Source organism: Agelaius phoeniceus, chromosome 4, assembly GCF_051311805.1.
Source record: "Agelaius phoeniceus isolate bAgePho1 chromosome 4, bAgePho1.hap1, whole genome shotgun sequence".
In the NCBI taxonomy this organism is placed as follows: Eukaryota; Metazoa; Chordata; class Aves; order Passeriformes; family Icteridae; genus Agelaius; species Agelaius phoeniceus.
The window spans coordinates 64,919,222-64,942,000 of record NC_135268.1 but is presented as its reverse complement, the minus strand read 5'-3'; the positions used below and the strand labels follow the sequence as shown (position 1 = coordinate 64,942,000).

General features: G+C 40.8%; 1 protein-coding gene across 1 annotated transcript in view; it reads left to right on the top strand.

Annotated features, from left to right (window-relative positions):
• The window catches only part of HGFAC (HGF activator), a 41,127-nt gene that overhangs the window by 2,939 nt on the left and 15,409 nt on the right, over positions 1-22,779 (top strand). The window contains exons 3-8 of the mRNA XM_077176639.1: positions 86-200; positions 1,362-1,458; positions 6,554-6,627; positions 11,012-11,125; positions 11,766-11,897; positions 13,269-13,379. Of these exons, the coding sequence (XP_077032754.1) occupies positions 86-200; positions 1,362-1,458; positions 6,554-6,627; positions 11,012-11,125; positions 11,766-11,897; positions 13,269-13,379 (643 nt within the window). The remainder of the gene's footprint in view (positions 1-85; positions 201-1,361; positions 1,459-6,553; positions 6,628-11,011; positions 11,126-11,765; positions 11,898-13,268; positions 13,380-22,779) is intronic.

Below are 22,779 nucleotides of genomic sequence, written 5' to 3'. Positions count from 1 at the left end.
CCAATGATCAGACATCCTGGCTGTGGGAGAGTGTTGCAGTTTCTATTTTTAAAGCTTTTCTTGTCCTGTGCTTTTGTTGTTAAAGATTACATGCATTGGGCCATTGGGCTTTATAGGTTATAACAGTGGCCTTTGGGATGCAATGTATCTTCTGAATGGGGATGTATTCTCACAACTCTCCTGCCTGCTTGTACTGGGAGGTATGAGACAGAGAAAGTTGCCATTTGCAACATTTGCTTAATTAGTTCAGAGAATGAAAATAGGGTTGACAAGGGGATGGCAGAGGCTATTTCATATTGCTAGAGAAGGAGGCAGTTAGGGCAGATGGAGTGACAACAATCCCAACTGATTAAGAAGAGGTTGGACCACAGGGATAAGTTATTTTTTCTGTAATGCCAATAACTGACCTCAGCAGCTCTTTGAGATGATGGGAGTTAACAGACATTGTAAGAGTGTGCAGGAGCCCCAGCCATCATGGGAGGGGTAAGCTCAGGACAAGGAGCAGTCACACATTGTCTCTGAGAAATGAAAATGTGCTGTGCTGCCAGTTGGGTTGAATGCCCCATTTCTCTCTTACGGCACTGGTTGGCTTCCCATTCAGACTTTGGGATTTCAAAACAGATTACTTTTAGTTTAATGGTTAAATAAGCTCTGACAGTTTTTCATTGTCTTTTGTGTCTTCAGGCTCTCTCATTATCAAGACTCATCTTGAAGGATTTTTTCCTGATAGACTCCCACTAGCCTTCCTTAAACTCCCACCACCCTTCCTTAGATTGCCATCACTGATGTGGCAAATATAAAACTTGCCCTTTTTAGATACTGGTCCCATCAGTTTCTCCCCTCTTGTAAGGAATTTGCTTATCCCAAAGGGAAGGTTTTATGATCAAATTTCTCTCTACCCTCAAGCTTTAAAACTTCTTCCTCCTGATTCTTTCTATTTCAGTTTGTACTGTCTGGTTCCTTAATTATTTTAAACAGATATTACAATATGATATAGAGCCTGAAAGGATACAACTTCAGAAATTACTTTAATATGCCATTACAATACTCCATAATTAGAAATTATAATTGCAATTAATGGATATAATTGGCATTTGCTGTACCAGAAGTGGCAGTATATTTTGAACTGAAATGATCTGAGATCTTTGTTCCACTGCAGAGTCCATTAATCTTTGTTGATTCAGTCATTATGTAAGATTTTAAGCTTCTTCTTATGCACTAGACATTGCAGAGACACAGAGTCCAGAGTACAACTGAAAAACTTGCAGATATCTATCTTCATAATTTCATATAATAGTATATAATATAATTCGTGGTTTGGTTTTCAGCTGCATTATGAGTTTTTTATATTTGTGTTTCAGTGTTTACAGAGGATGGACATTTATGCAGATTTCCTTTCCGGTTTGGCGGAAGGTTTTATCACACGTGTTTATCAAATTTATTTTCCAGAAAGAAATGGTGAGTTGACATTGCTCATAAATGAAAACAGCATTCAAATGAAATGTCATCCTTTTAGTGCTTTAATCGTGCTTTTGGAGTCATTAACACGGGCTGGATGTTGTGCCCAAGGTGCAGTTCTGCTGCTGATGGCCGTGGCCCTCGGGTCAGGATGTGCTCAGGGGGAGGGGAGCCCTGGCCCTGGGTGTCCACAGCACAGGAGGCTCAGGAACTGCAGAAATGCCTCCTTGCTGCCCTGCCCATTGGAACTGCAATTTACATGGCTGACAAGAGCTCGTACAGAAAAAGCAGGACTGATAGAATGACCCTGGGAGAACTTCTCTGCTGAGGGAGAAAGGAGACACAGACTCCTCCAGGAGAGGACTCTTGGTTAGGGGGCTGTTGGATTTGTATAGGCTGTACTTGTACTGCAGCAGAGACCATCTGATTTTTGGGGAAAGCTGTTTTCTCCCCACCCCCATCTCTCTAATTTCTATCCAGATTGGCACCAGAACCCCTTTGGGCAGTGCAGTACTAAGAAGTGAGGTATTACTCCTGTTTGTTGGTTAATGATTTATTCTACTACTGTGTTTAAGGCCATTTTGCCTTCTTTTGGGCAAAGGTTACTCTTTTACTTTTGCAGAAAGTATTAGAAGTATTCATGATCCATTTTTGGGGTAGGAGCAGTCAGGGGGGAACCCTACTGAATTAAAGCACTGAATAAAAAAGATAAACTTTGCAGACAAACTCATATGATAGGCATATATTAACTGAAATCAAAGGCAACAAACAGAGAATATGTGGGTACCAGTAATGTGAAAATTATGCCCAGATGAGCCAAGTGAAAAGCAAACACTTGCCTGTTTTCAGGGCAGAGATAGTATTTTAGAGTTTACTTTACTTGCCCAGGCAGGGCAGAACTCTCATTTTTTATACTGGACTGTCTCATTTTTTCATGATCTGTTGGTGCCTTTCTGATGACACATCTGTTTCAAGTGTAAGTGCTGGTGTAATGTAAACAACACAAAACAAACCTGTTTGCACAAATAGACACCCAGCTTCAGGCTAGGAAACCACTTCAGAATTTCCCCAATAACCACTGATAAAACCCAGCTAATAAAAGCCTCCAGGAAACAAGAATTTGAGACTATCTTAACTGAAGAAAGGGAACTGGAATAATTTACCAGTTTGAATCCTGTCTTTGAACTTTAGTCACAAAGAGTTTGACCTTAGTACCCACTTAATTTCATGCAATGCTTAAGAGGGATCCTGTTAATACATGACACTGTGTATTTGTTTTTAGCCAGTTAGGGCACAGAAATGGAAAAACTTGTCAATGGATGTGGTCCAAGGTTAAAGCACACTTTAGAGCTGACCTTGAACAACTTGCTCTCATGCTTCTGACTTTTTAAAAGCCATTTACAAGCAGGGAGACAAGGAAGAGGACAGCTGGAGTTATTTGGATTTGACAGACCATTTCACCCTATGGGTGACCTTCTGACCAGTGTTTGCTCATCACTCATAAGCTAAAAGCAACTTAATGTGTGACTTCAGGCACAGAGATGCCAGGAAAAGAGCCCTGAGTAGCAGTTGGGAAACCTGCTCTGTGCACTTTTTGTGTGACTTGGCACCAGCCCAGGCTGGCCTTACGCTGAATAACTGATCCCAGGGACCTGGAGGGCTCCAGGTGAGGGCAAGGCTCGTGCCCTTCCTGCTCCTGCCTCCTGCAAGCTGCTAGGAAGGGATGATGGGAGGCTGGGTCCAAACTGCTGCTGAATTCTGAACTCCAGGAAACCCAACCAGGAGAGCCCTGACTTATGTGTTAAATTCATGTCCTCAGTCTTCAAGTCACACTTTGGGTCAGGACTACAGGCAGGACTTTACAGTGCGGGCTAAATCCCACTCAAATTTGCTTTAGATTTATGTTTTCTCATACTGCATATGACACAGATACTGTGTTTCAACATAAATCTGTTCCTGACCACAGAAAGCTCTCCCTACTTTGAGAGCAACAAACAAGTTGTATTTTCAATAAATATTTATAAAGATACAGGAAAGAAGACAAAATGATTGCACTATTTAAATAACAGACTTCCTTTAGCAGCATTCTCTATTGCTTTTCCCCTTAATTATAATCTGTTTATAAGATCAATAGATCAGATATTTATCATTTAAATTTCCATTTAGTGGCCTATTACTACATCTTGCGTGATATCTTGCTAAAGATGTAAATTTTCCTTTTGTGCTGAGGAGAAAAAAAAAAGGCTGAAATTGCTACTGAGTTTCATTGGTACCTCCAGACAGACAAAGCAGTGTAGGGACAGACGGAATGGGGGTGCAGTGAACACTGGTGAGAGCAAAAGGGGAGGATGGTCTGAACTGGACCAAGCTGTGGCTGCAGGGAAGCTGCAGCACCCTGTCCTGTGTCCCAGCGTGGGATGGGTTCCTCAGATTCTGCTCCAGGGGAATGGCAGGAGCAGACCTTGCCTGAGATTTTGGCTATAGATGGGAAGGTGTTGACTCATGCCCTGCAGGAGCCTTATCCTGTGCTTGAGTTCTGGAGGGGCAGGGCCCCTGTGCCAGGGTGAGCTGAGGTCTGTGTAGGAAGGACATGATCTTATCTTCCTTGGAAACAAGAAGATAACTTTTGATGTGTTGGCCACAGACTGAAAACAGTGCAGAGGAAGCTTTTTGGCCAGCTGGATTACAGGATGGGGAGTTTGTGACAGCCCTGGGAAGGAGAAGTACCTGTGGGCTGAGCTGGGAGATGGCAGGCATCAGGTTCTGAATTTTCCTGGAGCTGGTAGTGGTTGGTCTGGTGTTGTCAGACCAAGTCTGTCAAGCCATGTTTCATGGTCAGGACAACACCTAAAAAAGTCTCAGGCAACCTCCAAGTCTCCAACACAGTGACAACACCAGGTGTGATGGCAAAGCTCTTTGCTTACACCTGCCTGCCTTGGGCCTGGGGCTTTGCTTGTTCTCCAAACATCCCATTGTTTGGGCTCCCTATGCTCCTGGTGGGAAAAACAGCCTACTTTCCATTGACCCTGCTTGCCAGTTAGGCCTCATCTTTTGTTTGCCCATTCCCATGCTGTTTACCATCTATGGATTTAAAATGTTATTTAAATCAATCCCGTGTAGTGGACTTTTCTGATATAATTAGTTCAGTATCTCTGTCCTTATGTTTTCACTTTCATATTAGCAATTTTATATGACAAGCTGATGTAAAGATATTTGCTATCCCATAAATTTTGAGTGTGGGTGCATTTGCAAATAGCATAAAGATATAAAGCCACTGGGTTGGTTTGGCTGCTGGAGGTAACATTCCAGAAGACTGAAACGTCATCATTTCATTTTTGGTAAGCTCCAATCAGACAAAACATTTTTGAAAGAGAAGGAGGGAGACAAGTGAAATAGCTTTGAGGATGAGCTGAGATTCTCACAGAGAGTGAGATCTGTGGTGGAAAATATAAAAGGATTATGTCACTGTGCAAGGAGCTTGGGACTGAGGAGGCAGCTTGGCATCACAAGGGGGGACCAATCTCACTGTAGTCACTGCAAGGCAATAGGGAAGGACTGGCCAGGGAGAGCATCAAGTGGGAGGACCAGTGGTTTGTGGAGAGCTGGTAGGAGAAGCCTCTATCAGGGTCTCTGACAACAAAAAAACCTTTTAAGATGGAAAATTTTGAGATTCCTCTTTGATTAGAACTTGGCTGCTGCTGGACAGTGACACAAGCACTGCTGAGGACACTTTGAACTCATTTCTCATCTTCATTCTTGTGCATACTAGACCACCCTTTAAAGAAAGCACAATCCACTTCCCACAGAAGGATCTTTGAGGAATTTCCATCAGCTCCCAGCAGTTGCATCAGCCTTAATTCCTGTGAGAGAAGAGCCTCTTTAAGCATGTGCCATGTTAATCTGCACCAGACTACCAAGCACCTCTTTTAGTGCACCTTTTATAATTGAGGTCACCCAACTTAATATACATGGCCTATTCAGATGCTCCATAGGAATTATGCATTTTAAATACCACATAGCATCTAATTAAAAAGGAAAATAGGGCAGTTAAAATGTAGACATGTGCTACAATAAAATTTCAGTCTAGCTTGTGACGTCCTGGGGTGAAAAATTTGATCACACAACTGCTCAAGGAATTATAAAACCAGGCATAATGGAAATAGATCATCAGGCACATTAAATAAACTCCAGTGCCTTCTAATGTCATGTGGCTGATATCTATTATTCTGCATTATAACTGGCTAGGGAGGATGTTTTGGTGGATGGTGCACTGGGACAGGGCATGGACCTTCAAGGTGCAGCCTTAGTTCAGCCATGTGCTCCCTGTGTGTCCTCAGAAAAGCCTCCAAATCTGCTCCTGCAGAAGAGGAATAGCAGCTCTGTGCTGCTTGGGGTGCTCTGAGCCTGAGATAGCAGACTGAGATAAGAGACCACCAGAGAGGGGGTGCAGGACTCTGTCCCCTGCTCTCAAAAAAGGAGAGGTCTTATCTGTGCCTTTGGAAATCACCACCATGTCAGTTATTTCCTCATTTCATCTTGCAAGTTCCAAAATAAGAATGCTTTAAAGGAACTGAGTCTGAAAAGGGTGAAATATGCTTGTCACTGAAAGTCAGAGAGAAGTCCTTTTGTAGACAGTCTCCTGCCTCCACAGATTATTACAGTAACTGTCAGGCATCAAAAATGGTCTGGGTCCTGTTTTGCTTGTTTTGTAATAAGTAAAGAAGACATTATTTGTTTGCTTTGGTTTTGTTTTTTATTTCTGTCTTTCATTTTCTAACCCCAGAAATAGGAAGAATGTTGGGTTTTTCTGAAGGATTCATTGAAAATCCCAGGTCCTGCATTTACATCTTATTTTTAATGTTTTTAATGTGAGACAAGTGGAGCAGAGCAACTTTAACAAAAGGAAGCATATTTTTTCCTCTGCTCTTACAACAATTTGAATGAAACTGATGCTAATTAGAAAAAAAACCAAGCATGAATTTCCCTGTCACCAGAGTGTGAAGGCCCTGTAGTTTCAGTGCAGACATCCAGGGTGTTTAAATGTGAACTAAGGCTATTTAAAGATGCACTAAGCTGCACCTTTGATTCTTTTCAGGTGTTCCACAACACATAACTTTGACCGGGACAGGAAGTGGGGACACTGTGATTTGCTGCCCAGAGACCACTCAGGTAAGGCCCTGGCTGAGCTGCTCCAGGTACCTGATTCCTACTTTGCCACCTGCAGGAAGGAGGGGCAGTGCCTTCAGTGCAACTTTTATTTGAGTATTTATTTTGAAGCAAGCCTCCACATCAGCTGTTTCCATAATCTCTTTGTGACGCTGCACAGCCATAGCATTAGACTGTGAATATCACACAGCCTTTAATTCACTCTCTGCTGACTAACTCAAAGCCATGGAGGGAAATTATGGTAATGCCAGCATGGAAATCTAAACTCCTTCTGGAGCCAAACACAAAGGTGATCATCTTCTCCTCCCTCATGGCTTGGATGTACCTTTTAGCTTTCCCTAAATTACACAGCTGCATTTTCTGTCTGTTTGACCAGTTAATTTCTTTAGAAGGCACAGAAACATTTGACACCCTGTACAACACACAGCCATCACTTCCAGCTTTCCTTTCTTGAGATCTCATGGGAAAGAGCAGTTTTCAAACCCAGACTTCCTTGAGCTTTGGGCTGTGTCAGAGAAGACAAGAGGCCAGACATGTTCATTGCAGGAGTCCTGAGGGATAATGAAAGGATTACTTGGCTGAACAGCTCTGTGGCTTCCTGTGGTCACCACACTCCAGTGTTACAATTACCTCATTGCGAGAGTCTGTCTAAAAGGGGAAGTCAAGGTCTGTGGCAAAGAAGTCACCTTTACATATAAAAGTCACTTAAATTGACACATGGGGTGAAAGTTCACCTGGGAATATGCATCCCTGTCCTCAGCTCTCTCCCAGTGACTGGCTTTTGCTTATCTCTGTATCCCTGGCTCCATGAGGTGGGTGCTGGGGAAACCCATTTTATAAAGAATGTATATGTATGTGTGTGTATATACATATATGTATGTGTGTGTGTATATATATATATATATGTATATATATATATATATAAATTCTAATTTCATACAGACAAGCTTGAAAAATCAGGTGTTGAACTAGTAAAACTTGATGCCCCTGAGGCGTTTTTTGGATCTGTGTCTAGTTCTGTTCATGTTCCTCTTTTTGCTGTCTCACTATTTTCAAATGAGACACATGTAGTCTGCAGGATATGACCAATAGCCTTAGATATTCACTTCCCACTTTCAAATGAAGGGCTTTTTCCACCAAGCCCTTTCAGGAAGTTCTCCACAGTGTCAGGAGTCTCATTGCCAAGCTGATTGCAATCTACCAGAGCACTTGAAAAGCCAAATTAGCTGAATCACGCTGACAGTCTAGAATTAAGCAGTGCACAGCATCACCTTTTTAAATGTAGCTACGTTAAATTATTTTCCAGCCTGGCTTTAAAACAGATTAACAGTAGATCAGAGGCCAGTGACCTAGCCCCAAACTAAGCAGCAATGTATACAAATTTGTAATGCAAGTGTGCCAGACATGAACATAGACTTTATGGGCAGTTCATGCTTACAAGAGTCAGGTTATGAGGGCTGCACTTAGTTATTCATCAGTGGCTTTCCAGAGCTTAAAATACAAATTAAAAAAAAACAAAACAAACAAACTTATATGTGTGAGAAAGGAAAGAGAAAAAAGGATGGGGTAGCTGGAAGAGATCACCACTGGCTGTTGCAAAATAAAAATAACCCCTTTATTTCTGGAAGCATTTAGAATTTGAAAAAAATACATGAAAATTTTTTGGCTGTTATTTTATTTATAAACATAAGTCTACTTAGGTGGTTTTTTTTTAGGAACAGTTTTTTGATTTGGGAAATGTTTAACAGATCATTAACCATAGCTTAAAGTGATCAGGTTTATGATGAGGTTGAAAGGAAAAGCAACATAATGGATGAAGGGAATTTGAAGCAAAAGAAGGAAAGTTTGCCTGCTGTGGAAGAAATAAGCAGTCAAACTGAACACTGCTGACCTCTAAAATGTGTAAAATAATACTTTTTAAAAATATCCACTAAAATATGAAATCTTTTGGTGTTTTTTCTTGAATAATAAGAAAACATTGAATTTCAGGGAGAGAGTATCCTTTGGCCATAAGAGGTTGGTGAGCAGTGTATCCATTGGCATGGAGAAGGAGCTTCTTTAGAGCAAAGGCTGAAGCACAAACTCTCTCCAGGCCAAGAATACCACATGTATGTGATAAGTCAGCTTCAAAATGTTGGAGGTGCTTACAAATCAGTGTTAAGCAAGCACTTTTTTGATTCAGAAAAATACATCTGCCAAATTCAAGGGGGAGTTTTAATCAAGAAGCCTTTATCTCTAGGATGAAGTGAAGCCTGGGTGGGAAGTTTCTGCTGGAGGGAGCTGTTAGTACTGCACACACGTGGGCTGTGCACATGTAGCTTGCATATATGTACAAATGTCCATAAATGTGAAATGCCCCTATAGATGGGACTTCCAGGTTTTGGGCAGTCTGGTAGGACTGCTTCTCTGAACGTCTGGAAATCTTGGACAAGTGGCCAAACCCCCAGGGAGACCCAAACATGGGGGAGAAAATTGCCAGGCAGTATTTTTAAGATCCCTCTGGACTGATATGGAAAGAAATAGAAGAGTGATTTGGGGTGGCAAGAGGAAGAGACATCATCCCAGGAGGAGCTCTGAGGAAGGTGGGTGACAGAAACAAAGTTTTTGTTGGAAAATATGGACAGAAAGGTGAGACAAGGCTGCTGCTCAATCAGCAGAGACTTGGAGAGGTGAAGCTGCAGTCAAGATGAGAGCTAGCAAGCATGGAGTGTTTCATCCATGAGGATGCTTTAGACAGTGCTGAGAAAGTGTGGACTTGGCACTCCCCAGTTAAAGGACAGTTAATAGTGGGCAGGATTCCCCACTGGGAACTGAGATGTGTCCATCTGCTTATGAGCAGAAGTTGTTCCTGGACTCCAGGAAAGAGGTGGAGCAACACAGAACATGCCTGGAAGGTCAGACTGGAGTGGTGGGCGGGATGTAGTGACGAACAGATTGAGAAAGAAATAAATGAGTGGAAGTGCTTTTTCCAGATTTAACAAGGGTACAAAGAAATTTCTTGAACATTTGTTACAGTAGAAGATGGCTTGGAGATCAGGTCATGGTTTGGATGTAGTGGGAATAGGAAATACAGGATTTTCCTTTGAGGAAACATTACAGCACTAGAAGTTTCATAACCTTCAAGAGCAGGAAGAGTAGGAATGTCACTGACTTAACTTGCTTTCCCTTGATGTTATCCTGGATTGAAACTCCCAGTGAATACACCCAGACCTGCTATCTGATAGGAATTACATCACTCTCTTCTGAAGTAAATATTTTGATCCCTGCAGGGGAAGCTCAGATTTACCCTGCTGTAGCAAACTTCAGGATGCAGCCTTTGTGCTCCACCTCAGCCCTGCTCGTGTGTGCCTGTGCATGTTGCATCTCATGCTCAGGACACACTGTCTAGCTGAAGGAGCACCTGGACTGAGTCACCCTGGAGATGGTGTAGCAGAGTTTGACTAGCATTGAAAAGGAAGATTTGAATGCAGACAAGCTGTTGGGCCAACTCTGGAGCAGATGTAATCATGCTGTTGGTTAACTTCAGGGGAGATACGTCCCTTGGCACTGCTTGAAATCAGAAACCAGCAAGACCCTTACTACTTTTACATTGCACATTGCCAAGTAAAGCTTCTATTGCATGAGTTGTCCTGGCACCCAACTCCTCTCCCACCACATTTTCCCATCATTCAGAAAATTCCCCAGTGAATGGAGATATGCTAGACTGGTCCATTTTTCATCTTTCTTGGTGTGATTTCCTTGGATGTTTAAATGGGGATACAAGCATCATCATGTCACCCCAGGACAATGTGCTTTGTGGTTTGCTTTATAATTTTTCCCTTGGTTCCAGCTGTCCATTCGTTTTAGACATAATCCAAAATCCCATGGCAGATCCTTCTGTCCAGGGCTGTCCTCTGTGCAGTTTGAAAGTGATGCATGATCCCGGCAGTGGCAGAGGCTGGGCAGTGCTGCGGCCTTCCTCCCCGCGGCCTTCCTCCCCGCGGCCTTCCTCCCCGCGGCCTTCCTCCCCGCGGCCTTCCTCCCCGCCCAGTGTAAAGGCACAGCTCCATCTTGTGGGCACCTGGCCCGTCTTCTTCCTCACCACAGAGCCAGCTCTGGGGACTCCAGGTGTGCCTGGACCTGTCCCCTTCAGACAACTTAGTCTTGGGGCATGAAGGTTCAGCTCAGAACCACGTGGTTCAGATCTACTACATGGGTTTTAAAAGCTGGATAAATATGTTTCTATATTCCACAAACCCGCTGTCAATTGGTTGGACAAACTTAGTTTTACGTTAGTAGATGGTATTAAACCCACTGAGCACGGAACCAAAATGGTTCATGGAGCCAAAAGGAGAAAGCATGACTTATACCATACTTATTAACAACAATTTCTTAGTGGCTCCTCCAGATCCCTGTGCAGACAACCCCTGCCAAAATGGAGGGACCTGTTCTCTCACTCACAGCCACAGGATGTACCACTGTACCTGTCCTGAGGAATTCACAGGCGAGGACTGTCAGCTGAGTAAGTATCTTCTACCACCAGAGTTACAACATGAAATATGAATAGTAAGTAGAGCTCATTAATGTTTGCTTAATGAAAAGGTGGTGCTGTTGTGATGGGAGAGACCACTGCAGCATGAATGTTTGTGTAGGTGGATTTCTAAATGGTTATGACAGACAATCCATTCCTGACAGGACAACTGAAAATAGCTTGACTGTGCAATTATAAATCCAAGTATGCTCTGAGCATGGGAAACACAAAAAGCCTCTTCCTTTGCTGTTTTTAAGATTTAAATATCCCTTACATGTTTGGGAATTACTAATATTTGGTAGGCAATGCACAGAGACATGAAAAAACAGCACAATTTCAGGTGATGCCTTGTTCCTTATGTACATGCACGTGCTGGGGACAGTGATGCTGTCCTGTTCATAGGGCTTTAGGAGAAAGCCACCTCTGTCTTGAGGTTCCTGGAGCTGCTGCTCTACTGGCTCAGTGCCTCCACACTCTGGAGGCTGGCTAGCTTGAGAAGAACTGTCAACAAACATGGATCTGCTCAACAGGAAAAAAGGGATGAGCAGGGAATGATAATAGAGATTGTGATGCCATTTCTTGCATGAAATAACATCTGAAAGCTTGTGTTGTTTGTAAAACTTCATTTCAGAGAAATGTTTTGACACCAGCCTCTACGAATTCTTTGATGTGGGTGTGAGCTGGTCAAGAGTCCAACAAGGAGCAGTGGAGCAGTGCACGTGTGTGCATGGCCAGATGGAGTGTGGCCGTGTGGAACACAAAAGTAAGGCACTGTTTTGTACCACAGCTGTAACTCTGCATGGAGTGATGATAAAGGACAGTGAGGGTATCAAAGCCTGAGAGGTGTTACACACCCCAGTGCTGCCCTTGAAGCTCACGTACCCTCTCTAAAAGACAGTATTTTAGATTTAGATTTAGATTTCCTTTCCAAGAGTTATAGATATGAACAGTTATACTGACCCAGGAAATCCCTTCAATGTGTCCATCCTTATTTGAGGAAGCAACTATTTTAGGAGGAATTTTAGGGACACACAGTGTTTTCTTAGAGAGGGATGAAACCCCGATCTGCAGCATGTAAGAATATACAACAGATTATATAGGAGAAGTGGTAGAATTCTTTCTCCAAAACTATAACCTGCCTGAGAGGCACACCCTGCACACCAACAATCACTTCATATTGCTGCTTTGCCTCTGTGTTTCTTCCCAAGTCCATCCCACTCTTGAATTACCAGCATGTAAATTTTACCTGCCTCCAAGATCCCATAAGGCCTGCATTGGCTCCAGAGTCCCCATGATTTTTGGCCCATTCCTGGCAGGGGTAATGCTTACATTATGAAGCCTCCTCCTTTTTTAAGGGGGTGCCAGGAGCCCAAGACCCTTGCCAGCCTGCACAGGAAACACACTTTGGGTTGTCACTCATATGAAGAAGCTCCTTTCATTTGGAGGAGAGATGTTGGGAAGCAAACTATGTGCTTCACCTACACATGTGCTCTGGTATGGCTATTCTGCTACTCAGTCTGGCTAACTTCTACCCTGCCCAGATTCACAAGTAAGTCACACTATGAATTAGTTTCATAAAAGCCCTTTGAAATACATAGGTGTTTTTATTCCCACCTTATGTAATTGGAAACTAAAGTATGGAGAGTCAGTGGCTTTCTAGGACATTGAGAGTCCGTGCGAGAGTTGGGAAATTTGATAGGACTTAATACTTCCCAATCACAGATCTTAAATATTTAACTGAGCTCCCTACTAGATATGTTATTGTAAATTCTAATAGAGCTCAGTGGCAAGTCTGGAATTGGCAGAACCCTCTATAGAGGAAGAAATGTTAATACCATCTCCACTAGTAATAATAATCACCACCCCCATTTTACCTATTGTTCACTGATAATATCTTTCAATAGCTGACATTATCCAATAGCAGTGAAAACAATAGACAGACCTTAGTGGGCAGAAATCAGTCGAGTTTCCTTCTCTTTAATTTATCACAAGTGTAGTTCTGACATAAACAAAGAAGAAAAACTTCCCCCAAATGCATATGCACAGAGGAGATGCACTAGAGCAAGTTAAAATGGACTGATTCTCTTGAATAATTTGTACCTTTGGTTTGATCATTGGTTGTGTTTCCTTGTAGGCTGTGCTCATAATCCTTGCATGAATGGTGGAGAGTGCAAGATGGTTGCCTCCACTGGGAAAATAGTATGTGATTGCAAAGAAAATTATGCAGGAAAGTATTGCAATATTGGTAAGTATAACAACCTACAGGCAGACAGAATTAGGAGTTTCATCTGGGTGTAAGGCTGCTGGGTTTGGCTCTGTTGTATTCTGCATTCGAGGACATTTCTTGTAACAACTGAAGAGTCACACAGAACAAAGGTTTAATGTATTTCTCCAGTGTAAAATATAACACATACTTCACCACTGAGACTCTGCTTCTAAAAATATTTTTTCTCGCCCTTTACTTTATAGAAAATCAAACAGAAATTTTAATCCAATTACACATGCCTATAAAATAAGTGCATGCTTCCCTTTTGCAGTATCAGTCACAGGGTTGTACTCTAGAGCTACTGCCTCCCTACACATCCACACATCCCCTATAAAGCAGAGAATAACATCTGACAAAATCTAGCAGCTGTTCTTTGGTAGCACTCAATGACTGTGGGATAGAGAAAATGCTCACCCTTTGGGTTACCATGCACTTTAAGCACATTTAGCCCAGCACAGGTTATACAAAACCCCTTCCTTTCTCTGATGGGTCAGGGCTCAGAAATCTGCTTATTGGTATCTATGTGTAAGTCCTGTCTTGTATTTTAGATGCTACATAGTTTTGATACAACTTTCCTCCAGAAGACTTAACACTTACCCCAGAAGGGGTTAAATCTTGCTTGCATGCTATATCTGCAAATCATGCCAGTGGCTACTTTTTCAATAAATGCATGTTTTAGGCATAAATTTTAATAGACCTTCAGTCAACACCATCCTGTGACCCCATCAATTCCCTTGCTCTGTCTTTCTGGGTGCATAAATCCCATGGCTCATCAAAACTGAGGACATGACTCCCAGTAGCTCTGGTGGGCACTTTCTTAATCCAAATGGGTGGTGGGGTAAAAAAAACCTGTTAAGGAACACTGCAATTTATATCTAGTGTTCTTTTTGTTACTTTGATAGTTAACAAATGGTGTAGGCAACTATTCTAGCTGGGGAAAAAAAATCCATTTGGGAGACCAGCAGTACAGCTGGAATAGCAAATAGCAGGAGTGAGTGGGTAAATTGGACAGTGAATGAGTCGGTCCTGAACTCACCAGGTACCTGATGAATCATGAGAAATGGGTTTGGGACTCTTTTAAGTCCTTCACAAGGAGCACTATTTTAGCTCAGTTGTTCTGTCCTTTAGTTACCCTGGGGAGGTTGTCCCAGGCTTTGGGAATGCTGCTGCAGGGATCTGGCTGAGGGGCTGCACAGCACATGTGTGACCTGGAGCTCAGGCCAGGGCTGCACTCTGCTCATTTTTACATTAAACTGCTTTTCCAATTCCTGTTTTATTATCAGCTTCCCCTGCCCCAAGCAGCAATGGTGCACAGAGACATGCACCCAGCAGGGCCTGATCATAAATACCAGGAAGGCAGTGTTACAGATGTCATACAGGTTTCTGACTAGATTAGGACACGAAATAAGCAGGTGCTCTTTGATTACTTGAAAATAATAAAGCAAACATTTGGTTTGCTAAACAAGTGACTTTGGATGCTTACAATCCATCTGTGTTCAGATGCCTAACACCCCTACACAGAATGGGAACTGAAGGCTTGTGTTTGTGTGTCAGGGCCTTGCAAAAAGTCTTAAAAAAGAAAAAAACTCTTTTTCAAGATGCAGTTATTCTAAATGAATGCAAATAAATGAGTCTTCAGGTCTATAGACCGGTACTATCACCACAGTAGGGCAATGGCATTCTGGTGAAAGTGCTACAGCCTTGTGTTCTCTGAGCACTCAGAAATGATTTTTAAATATTTGTTGGATTAATTTTTTCTTTGACCCTTCAATTTGATGCAGTGAACAGAAATGGCTTTTTCTCTTTGTTTCTGTTTTACTGTCTTGTATAGTTTCCCCTGTCTAACAGGATCTACTTGTGAGGTTACCCTTTAGTTGGAATAGCTGGTGGCTATAAAGCTTGATTCAGAGAAAGTGTTACACTATTTCCTCTCCAAAGTGTACTTTATTCTGAATTATCAGTTAAAGAGGCAACCTTAAAGCCAAGGTGTGATGCAAAAATGTGTTCTTAGATTTTTTCTTAAAGCAGAAATCAATCAATTCAATAAACAGAAAGTCTCCCAGACTGTTATAGAGCTGTAATGAGTTTGAGGGATCCTCTGCCCTTGACTTACACAAAGAATTACCAGCCTTCATCTGTGTCTAATGGAAAACCAGCAAATTTGTCTTAACATTAATAAATGAGGTACCATCCTTCATCCATCAGATCACAAGCTTCAGTACTGCTGTGCCTCAAGCATTGGTACAATAGACTGAGGAGCAAAACCAGCAGGTTTTGAAAGTACTGAAAACAGTTCTCTTGCTTGAGGATTTATTTAGCAGATGCTTGGACCATCATATCTGTCAGACCTTTACCTGTTTTCCATGAATTTGTCTAACTTCTTTAGTATTCCTTTATGCTTTTCCCTTTCACAGCATTCCATGTCAAGAAGTCCCAGAATATAAATAGATGTGATGAAAAGAACTATTTTCAATTGTTAACAAAAAACCCACTGCATGGTAATTTTATTCTTCCCCTTTGAACAGTGAGTAACAGAATAATCATAACTTTTGTGATTTTGAATGTACCTATTTATCTGTCCATTACTTTTTGGACTACAAAAGTAGTGTCCCTGCCAGTTCTCAAAACTCATCTTTGATCTTAAAATTCTCTTGCAAACAATCATCATATATGTATGTGTGTGTATATATGTGTATGTGTATATATTTCTAGGCTATTATCATAAATGACCATATAGCTACTGGAAAATCATGAGCTGACTTAAAAAAGAGAGATGATAAAAGTAACAGAGGAGATATCCATCACAAAGGAGATTGATATACAAAAGACAGTTTTTAATATAGATTTCTATTCTTTGTGGTAATACATTATTTTCTTCTTAAAGAAGAAACTTGCAGTACTAAAGAAAGAACTGCCATTTAAAAAAATGTTCTGAGACAGTTTATATGCATAGGATTTCAGGGAAGTTTAATTAGTTTAATTTTGAAGGAAATTAGATGCATTACCAACAAATCTCTCTCCAAAGAGATGCTGTTTAAAATTGTTCAAGGACTCATGTTTAATTAAGTTCAATTCATAATAACTGTCTTTAAATATGCACCTATTTCCAGAAATAAGGCTTTTGTGCTAAAAAAGTGGCTGCATTCTCTTTGGAAACAGCTCTTGCTGGGACAGCTCTGAATCCAGGCTCTAGGTGAAGATTCAGAATCAATTGTCCAATCATGAGTAGCAGTGGTTGTCTCATTGAACACAGAAATTTATCAAAATGGCCCAAATCCAACCCTTCAGCAGTGGTAAATGTGGGCAAGAAGTGAAACCTGAGAGAGATGTCAGTGGAATATTTTATCTCAAGCTCAGGTTGGCATTGGGAATGAAGAACAAATTTATTTGGTAGATAATTAACTTCATAAATATTTAGCTTCACTGGAGGTGATAATTGATGAAAAACACTTATAAATACGTAATTGTAAAATTACTTTGACATTTTGTTTCTTTGAAATGATAGGAGCCATGGTGGAGATGTTGGATACAGAGGAGGAGTTATCTGGACAGAGGACAGATAATTCATTTTAATATGCATTTATGGAGAAGTTAAAGGGGGTTAAAGGGAAAAGGAAGGAGATGTATAATTTTTTTTTCAGGGGGTTAGTGCCCTTAGGTTTCTGTGGTTGACACCCCACCATTGCATTCACAGTTTTTGCTTTAGGTGAATGGAATGTGAATGGAAATGAATAGATATTTTGCCAGATTTCCATGTAAAAGCACTTAGTTTTTCTTACCACAGCTTTGTTACTGTTGGTTGGATGTCAGTTGTTAGTAAATTTGGGGTACTTATTTGTATTTTAAATTTATTCTTGATGTATTCTTATTTATTCTTTATTTATATTCTGATATGTTAGTGGGGTATATTTATTCTCTTAGTCACCAAGTCTTTTCCTGAAGCATTTGCTCACTGTGGTTGTGGGTTGCACTGGGTTTGAGTACATTGGGAGCACTGCACAGAGGATTAAATATTTTGAGTTTTCTTTGGATTAAGGCTTAGGTAGACATAATGGTTTTGACAATATTTTGGTCATGATGAAATGTGAAGTTGGTGACGGTAATTTTGAAAACTCTGCTTTGTAGTGTTGGGGGTATTTACATCATTAGGCTGTGGATAATGGAATTAGAGGGGTGCCATATCTTTAAAGAAAGCATGGGTTGGAATGCTAATTGTGGAAACCTTCTGGTTATGTAAGGAGATGTGGTGTATGTCAGAAGTAGGCTGAGGATTTTCAGAAAAGGAAGATGATAGAATAGCTGAATGTATAATGACCTACAGGAAAAAAAACCCCAAAACTTCTTGGCCACATCTTTAGGGGTTAAACTGGAGGAGTTTGAGGTAATAGAATTAGCAAAAAATGACAGCAAACCCACCTTTTTAGTGGTTCATTTACTGAAATAGTGTGTTGGCAATTTTCTACTAAAAAAGCTACTTTAGTAAAGGAAATTCAGCTCTGGAGGCTGGCAGGAAAATTTAAAATATTTTTTGTTTTCTGAAGAAGACATAAGATAATGAATTTTAACTTTCTGGTTTATATTTACCCTGAACTAGAATGCTTTTAGTGTTTAATTTTTTACTTTCTAGAAATGCAGGGGGAAACAGGATGAAGTACAGCAACAAGGTCACTTGGCTGACAATGATAAATGGGCATTTAAGTGGTCAGTCAGTCCCCCCCTGAGCTTGGACAAGGGGGTCTGTAAGTAAGACTTGAAAAAGGTTCCTAAGTGAGGCTGAGATGATGCTTGTTGCTTGCATTTGTGAAGCACTGGGCTGAGTAGTGAAACTAGGAGGAAAAGAATAAAGTCATTATTTCTCCACAGTTGTGGGAAAATAGAGGGAACAGCAGATAAAAAAGCAACATCATGTATTAATATGGCTTGAAGAGGTGATTATGTTATTTGCACAGGACAAGTTTTATAAGTCACCATGGAATTTGAATGAGGGGAAGGCATGGGTTAATAATGCAAGGATAATGAAGAGAAAGCCTAGAGCACCACTGCAGAAATAATAATGGTGGGTTGGATTTTTATCAGGCTTTGAATTATCAAAAGAAAATTCTACAATGCTGGGGTTACATGGATAAAAACTATGCCCAGTAGACTGTTGCCTGCAATGATCAGTGGAAGGAGGCACTGGAAGATGAAGAAATGGCTGAGCATGGCATTGTCCACTAAGTGCCCACCTGTGATTCATTGCACTGAGACAGTGCCACTCCAGGGGATGGTGAACAGGAGACCAGAGGCAGCTGTGGCTTTGCAAAACCATTCCATGTCATTTATGGAGGTGGCAGATGTGAGCAATGATAGACAGGCTCTTCTTATCTCCCAGACTTCTTTATAATATGAGCACCATAATAAAGCTTTTGGCTAATATGGAGAAAAACAAAAATGAAGAAGGAAATACAGCTTGCATGGAGGTTATGGATTAGAAATTTATGTTTGACACCTTGGCAAATGTGGCCTAGAGAGGAGAGCTAATGAGCTGTGCTGGTGGCAGCATGGCATACAGCAAGGACTGCCTCTGTAAGGATTGAGAGATAAGGCAGATACCAAAGAAGAGGAAAACATTTCTCCGGTCAGAGAGAGGAGTAGGTTCAAGATCCAGAAATGACTTCTTTATTTTTACATAGATGTGCATTTTCCAGATGCTGGTGGGCACAAGTTTTCTGTGTTTTGCTCTCTATTCCTACAGTGTTGCCTTTTTAGATGACAAGTCTTTGTTATAATCCTAGTATAAATAATATGATTAATATTAGCAGCCTCTAATATGAAGCAGCTGCTTAGTCCTAAGTCTTGTGAGAGTGCCTGACTTGGCAGCAGTGCTGCTGGGTGCTGGTTAATTGAAAGCCATTAGGGTGTTTTTAGTCCTATTTGTGATTTATTTGGGACATGACAGTCCTTTCAGTTCATTATGTTACAGAGTGCACATCTTCTCTTGAATCCAAGGGGACTGACATCTCTTAATTCATGCAGTCTGTTGTCCTGTGTAATTTCAAGAAGGTGGTTGAAAGGAAGATGTGGAAGATGCAGCTCATCCTTGGATTACTGCATTGTTTGTTTCTTCCATCTTCTGCTTTCTCAGCCTACTCTGGATGTTTTGGGGGCTCAAGAGACCCCCATCTCTCATTAAAATCTCTCTACAGAGCAGCTGCTCCTCTGCTGACCATCATTTACTGCTACACTGTCTGTTCCTTCTCCTGCTCAGAGAGTTATTTTGGCTCATTCTCTAAGCACATAAGAACCTGCAGGTATATTCAGAAGAATGAAAGCTTTCACTATGAATTAGGCACTCACACATTCTTCAAAATCCTGTATAGCAGTCTGTGTAACTCTCAAAGTAATTTAGCACTGGTATTGGCTTCTTGTTGCCAGAATTTCTTTTCCCTAGCTCTTGACAGCCTTTTTCCTAAATATATTGCTCCTATTAGCTTTATATACCTACCTATTGGATTGCATTTATGACTCTGTAAATCATAACTATTGTACTAGAACTGAAGATAATAAATAGAAAAATGAAATGGAATAAGATCCACTCCTTCCTCTTATCTAGGATATTACTTTTCTAAACTGTAAGAAAGTACTGGCAGAGTTTATAGATTTCTGGATTTAAACTTTTGTATTTAAGAATTCAGCTTATTCAGAAGGTAGCTTTGTACATTAGCTTTTATAATAGATATAAATCTCTTCAATTTTACCTCAGACGATCTAAACATTGGCAAGTATGAAGGTACAAAGACACTTTAAAGAAGAAACATATTCAAAAATAAGTCTAATTTTAGTAAATGTAATGTGCCATCCTCATGTCAGGATGCAACTTTAAGAGGTTTTGTGCAGGTAAATCACTTTTTTCTTTTTCCCCACAGTCTTAAATCCATCCTTGTTTTACATGTTAATTTTCTGCTAGATTTATTGATTACAAAAAGATGCCAATTTTTCCACTTTTCTGCCTAGCTTTTAGCTCAGACAGATTGGTTGTGTCATAATCAGGCTGCAGTTTCAGCAGGCATTCATTCCTGTGTTAGGTGCTGTCAGTCCAGAGATTTTACTGCTATTCAACAACTAGAAAGTGACACAATTATTTGAATCAGTTATTTGTTATGTATATGTGCAATCTGCTGTTCATGACCCCAAACAGCAATATTGAAATATAGGTAAATATTGTATCAGTATGATTGAATTATATTGAAATATAGATACATAGGTCCCCTTATATTTCACTTGTGGTATGTGTTCATTAATTTTTAAACTTGGAAAGCCACAGTGGGTGCTATTACTGCTCACATTGACAGACTGGCAGGAAAAATGTGAAGCAATTTGCTTCAAGCCAGGAACAGTCCCGTCCTGGTGCTACTGCCACGCAATCCTACCTATGCCTCATGTCATCAGAATTCACATTCTCATCATCAATGAGTGAAAAAAGTGGTCTCTTCAGTGGAGTCTGCTCCTTAGATACTTACAGAGATTTTCAGTGGCATGGGGACACACTGGAAGTCAGATCTTCCTTTGGGAGCAGTACTGGGTGGATGTCTTCCAAAGCTCTCTTCATGGTGTTTGTTTCATTTAGCACAGGAATATTTGCCTCATTGCTCTCAGAACACCTGGCAGGGTGTGTGTGTCTGTGTGTGCTGTGTTTCACACAATTTGATGGAACGAGATGCCGGTAGGAGCAATCTCCACGAGTACCAGAGACTCCTCTCTCTCACACATTTCCTGCCAGCCTGGAGTAGTCATGGTCTGCCTGTACAGCAGGGGAAGTGCAGCTCCCTCAGATCAAAGGCTTTCACACCTTTCATCTCTGAGGGCATCTCACAGCTACCCAGGAAGGGAGATCAGGGAACTTCTGGTGGAATGAAGAAAGGACAAACCCTTCTGCAGGCAGCCCATGAGTCTGAACTCATGCAGAAAGGAAATTTGGCTTATGCCCTGGTAAAGGATGGCTTGAAGGGCAACTCATCCTGCAATGCTCAGGCCATGTAAGCAACAAATTAATGCAGAGGTGTAGAAAATCATTGTTCATTGCTGTTCATCTTGAGGAAACAGCATCAAGCTGAGTCAGGGGAGGTTTAGGTTGGATATGTCCTTTTCCTCTTCCCCCCTCTCTGTTCCTGCCATCAGCTTTACATACAAATAAAATTAATCTAACATTGTACTTCATAAACGCATCACATGTTGGTCAGGGATAAATCAAAGCATTGCTGAAAGAAAGGGTTACTTTAAACCATCCTGTCCCAGAATCAGAACCATTGATGGAAAACCATATTTTTATAAATAGAATGAAACAGCTTATGTGTATCTGGAAAAGAAAATACATTCCAAGCTCAAAAACATCAGGAAAATTGATGGTGAGGTGTTTTGGGGAAAAGAAAAGGTGAAAGATTCATTGTTTTCTGCAGAGAGTTTCAAAACAAACTCCTGAAAATGTTCAGGTATATAACTACAGGACTTGAAACAATATCTGGAGACAAAAAGTCTTGTGAAATGCTTTCAGAAAGTTAGTAATTAGAACTGGTTGGATAACTGCTATTTCAGGCTGCTGTTAATTTTAAGACCCAAACCTGTTTTTTTGGAAAAGGCAGAGATTTGCTGTGACTTGCTTATAAAATACAAAATTTTAACACGTGTAATGTTTTATGTGAGCTATTGAAATACCTTAGATTGAAAAAATAAAACACAACAAGAAATTATTTATAATTTTAAATTTTAGTATTATTTTTTCTGAAAATAAACTAACAGGGGTGATAGTGGCATAGGACTGTAGAGTAACTTGAATCTGCATTTGTATCAAAACTTTCATAATCTGAAAATTTAGGCCATTTCTATTCTTAGCAGTGATTTGTGGTAGTACAGGGAAATGAATGAACAAGAAAACACATATTACATCCTCCATGACTTTCTTCCACATAAGAAAATAAGCATGTTTCAGAGTTGTGAGACATTGTGGAAGCTATGTGGATTTGGGACTGAACAGTTCCCAGTCAGAGCAATCCATTAAGAACTGCTGAAAGCAGACCACCTACACACTATTTCTGACAAAGGGGGAAAAAGAGAGTTTTTCAGTGCTGTAACAGTTCAAAAAAAGAGAATTAGAGGCAAAAGGTCTATATGACTGCAATAATTGCAGAGATATTTTTTAAAACTGTTTTTCCTGAATTATAGGTGATAAAATGTATAAAGCATTGCAGATACTTCTCATGGCCTTAGTGGGTACCATGGTGCTGCTGCCAACCAGTCAGGTAAAGGCTTCTGGAGTGGAGCACAGACCAATGGAAAGCTGCTAATGAATGTTAATTTTTCACCTCAGAAGCCTTTCCACAGGTTGCAAATTAACTCAAGTTAT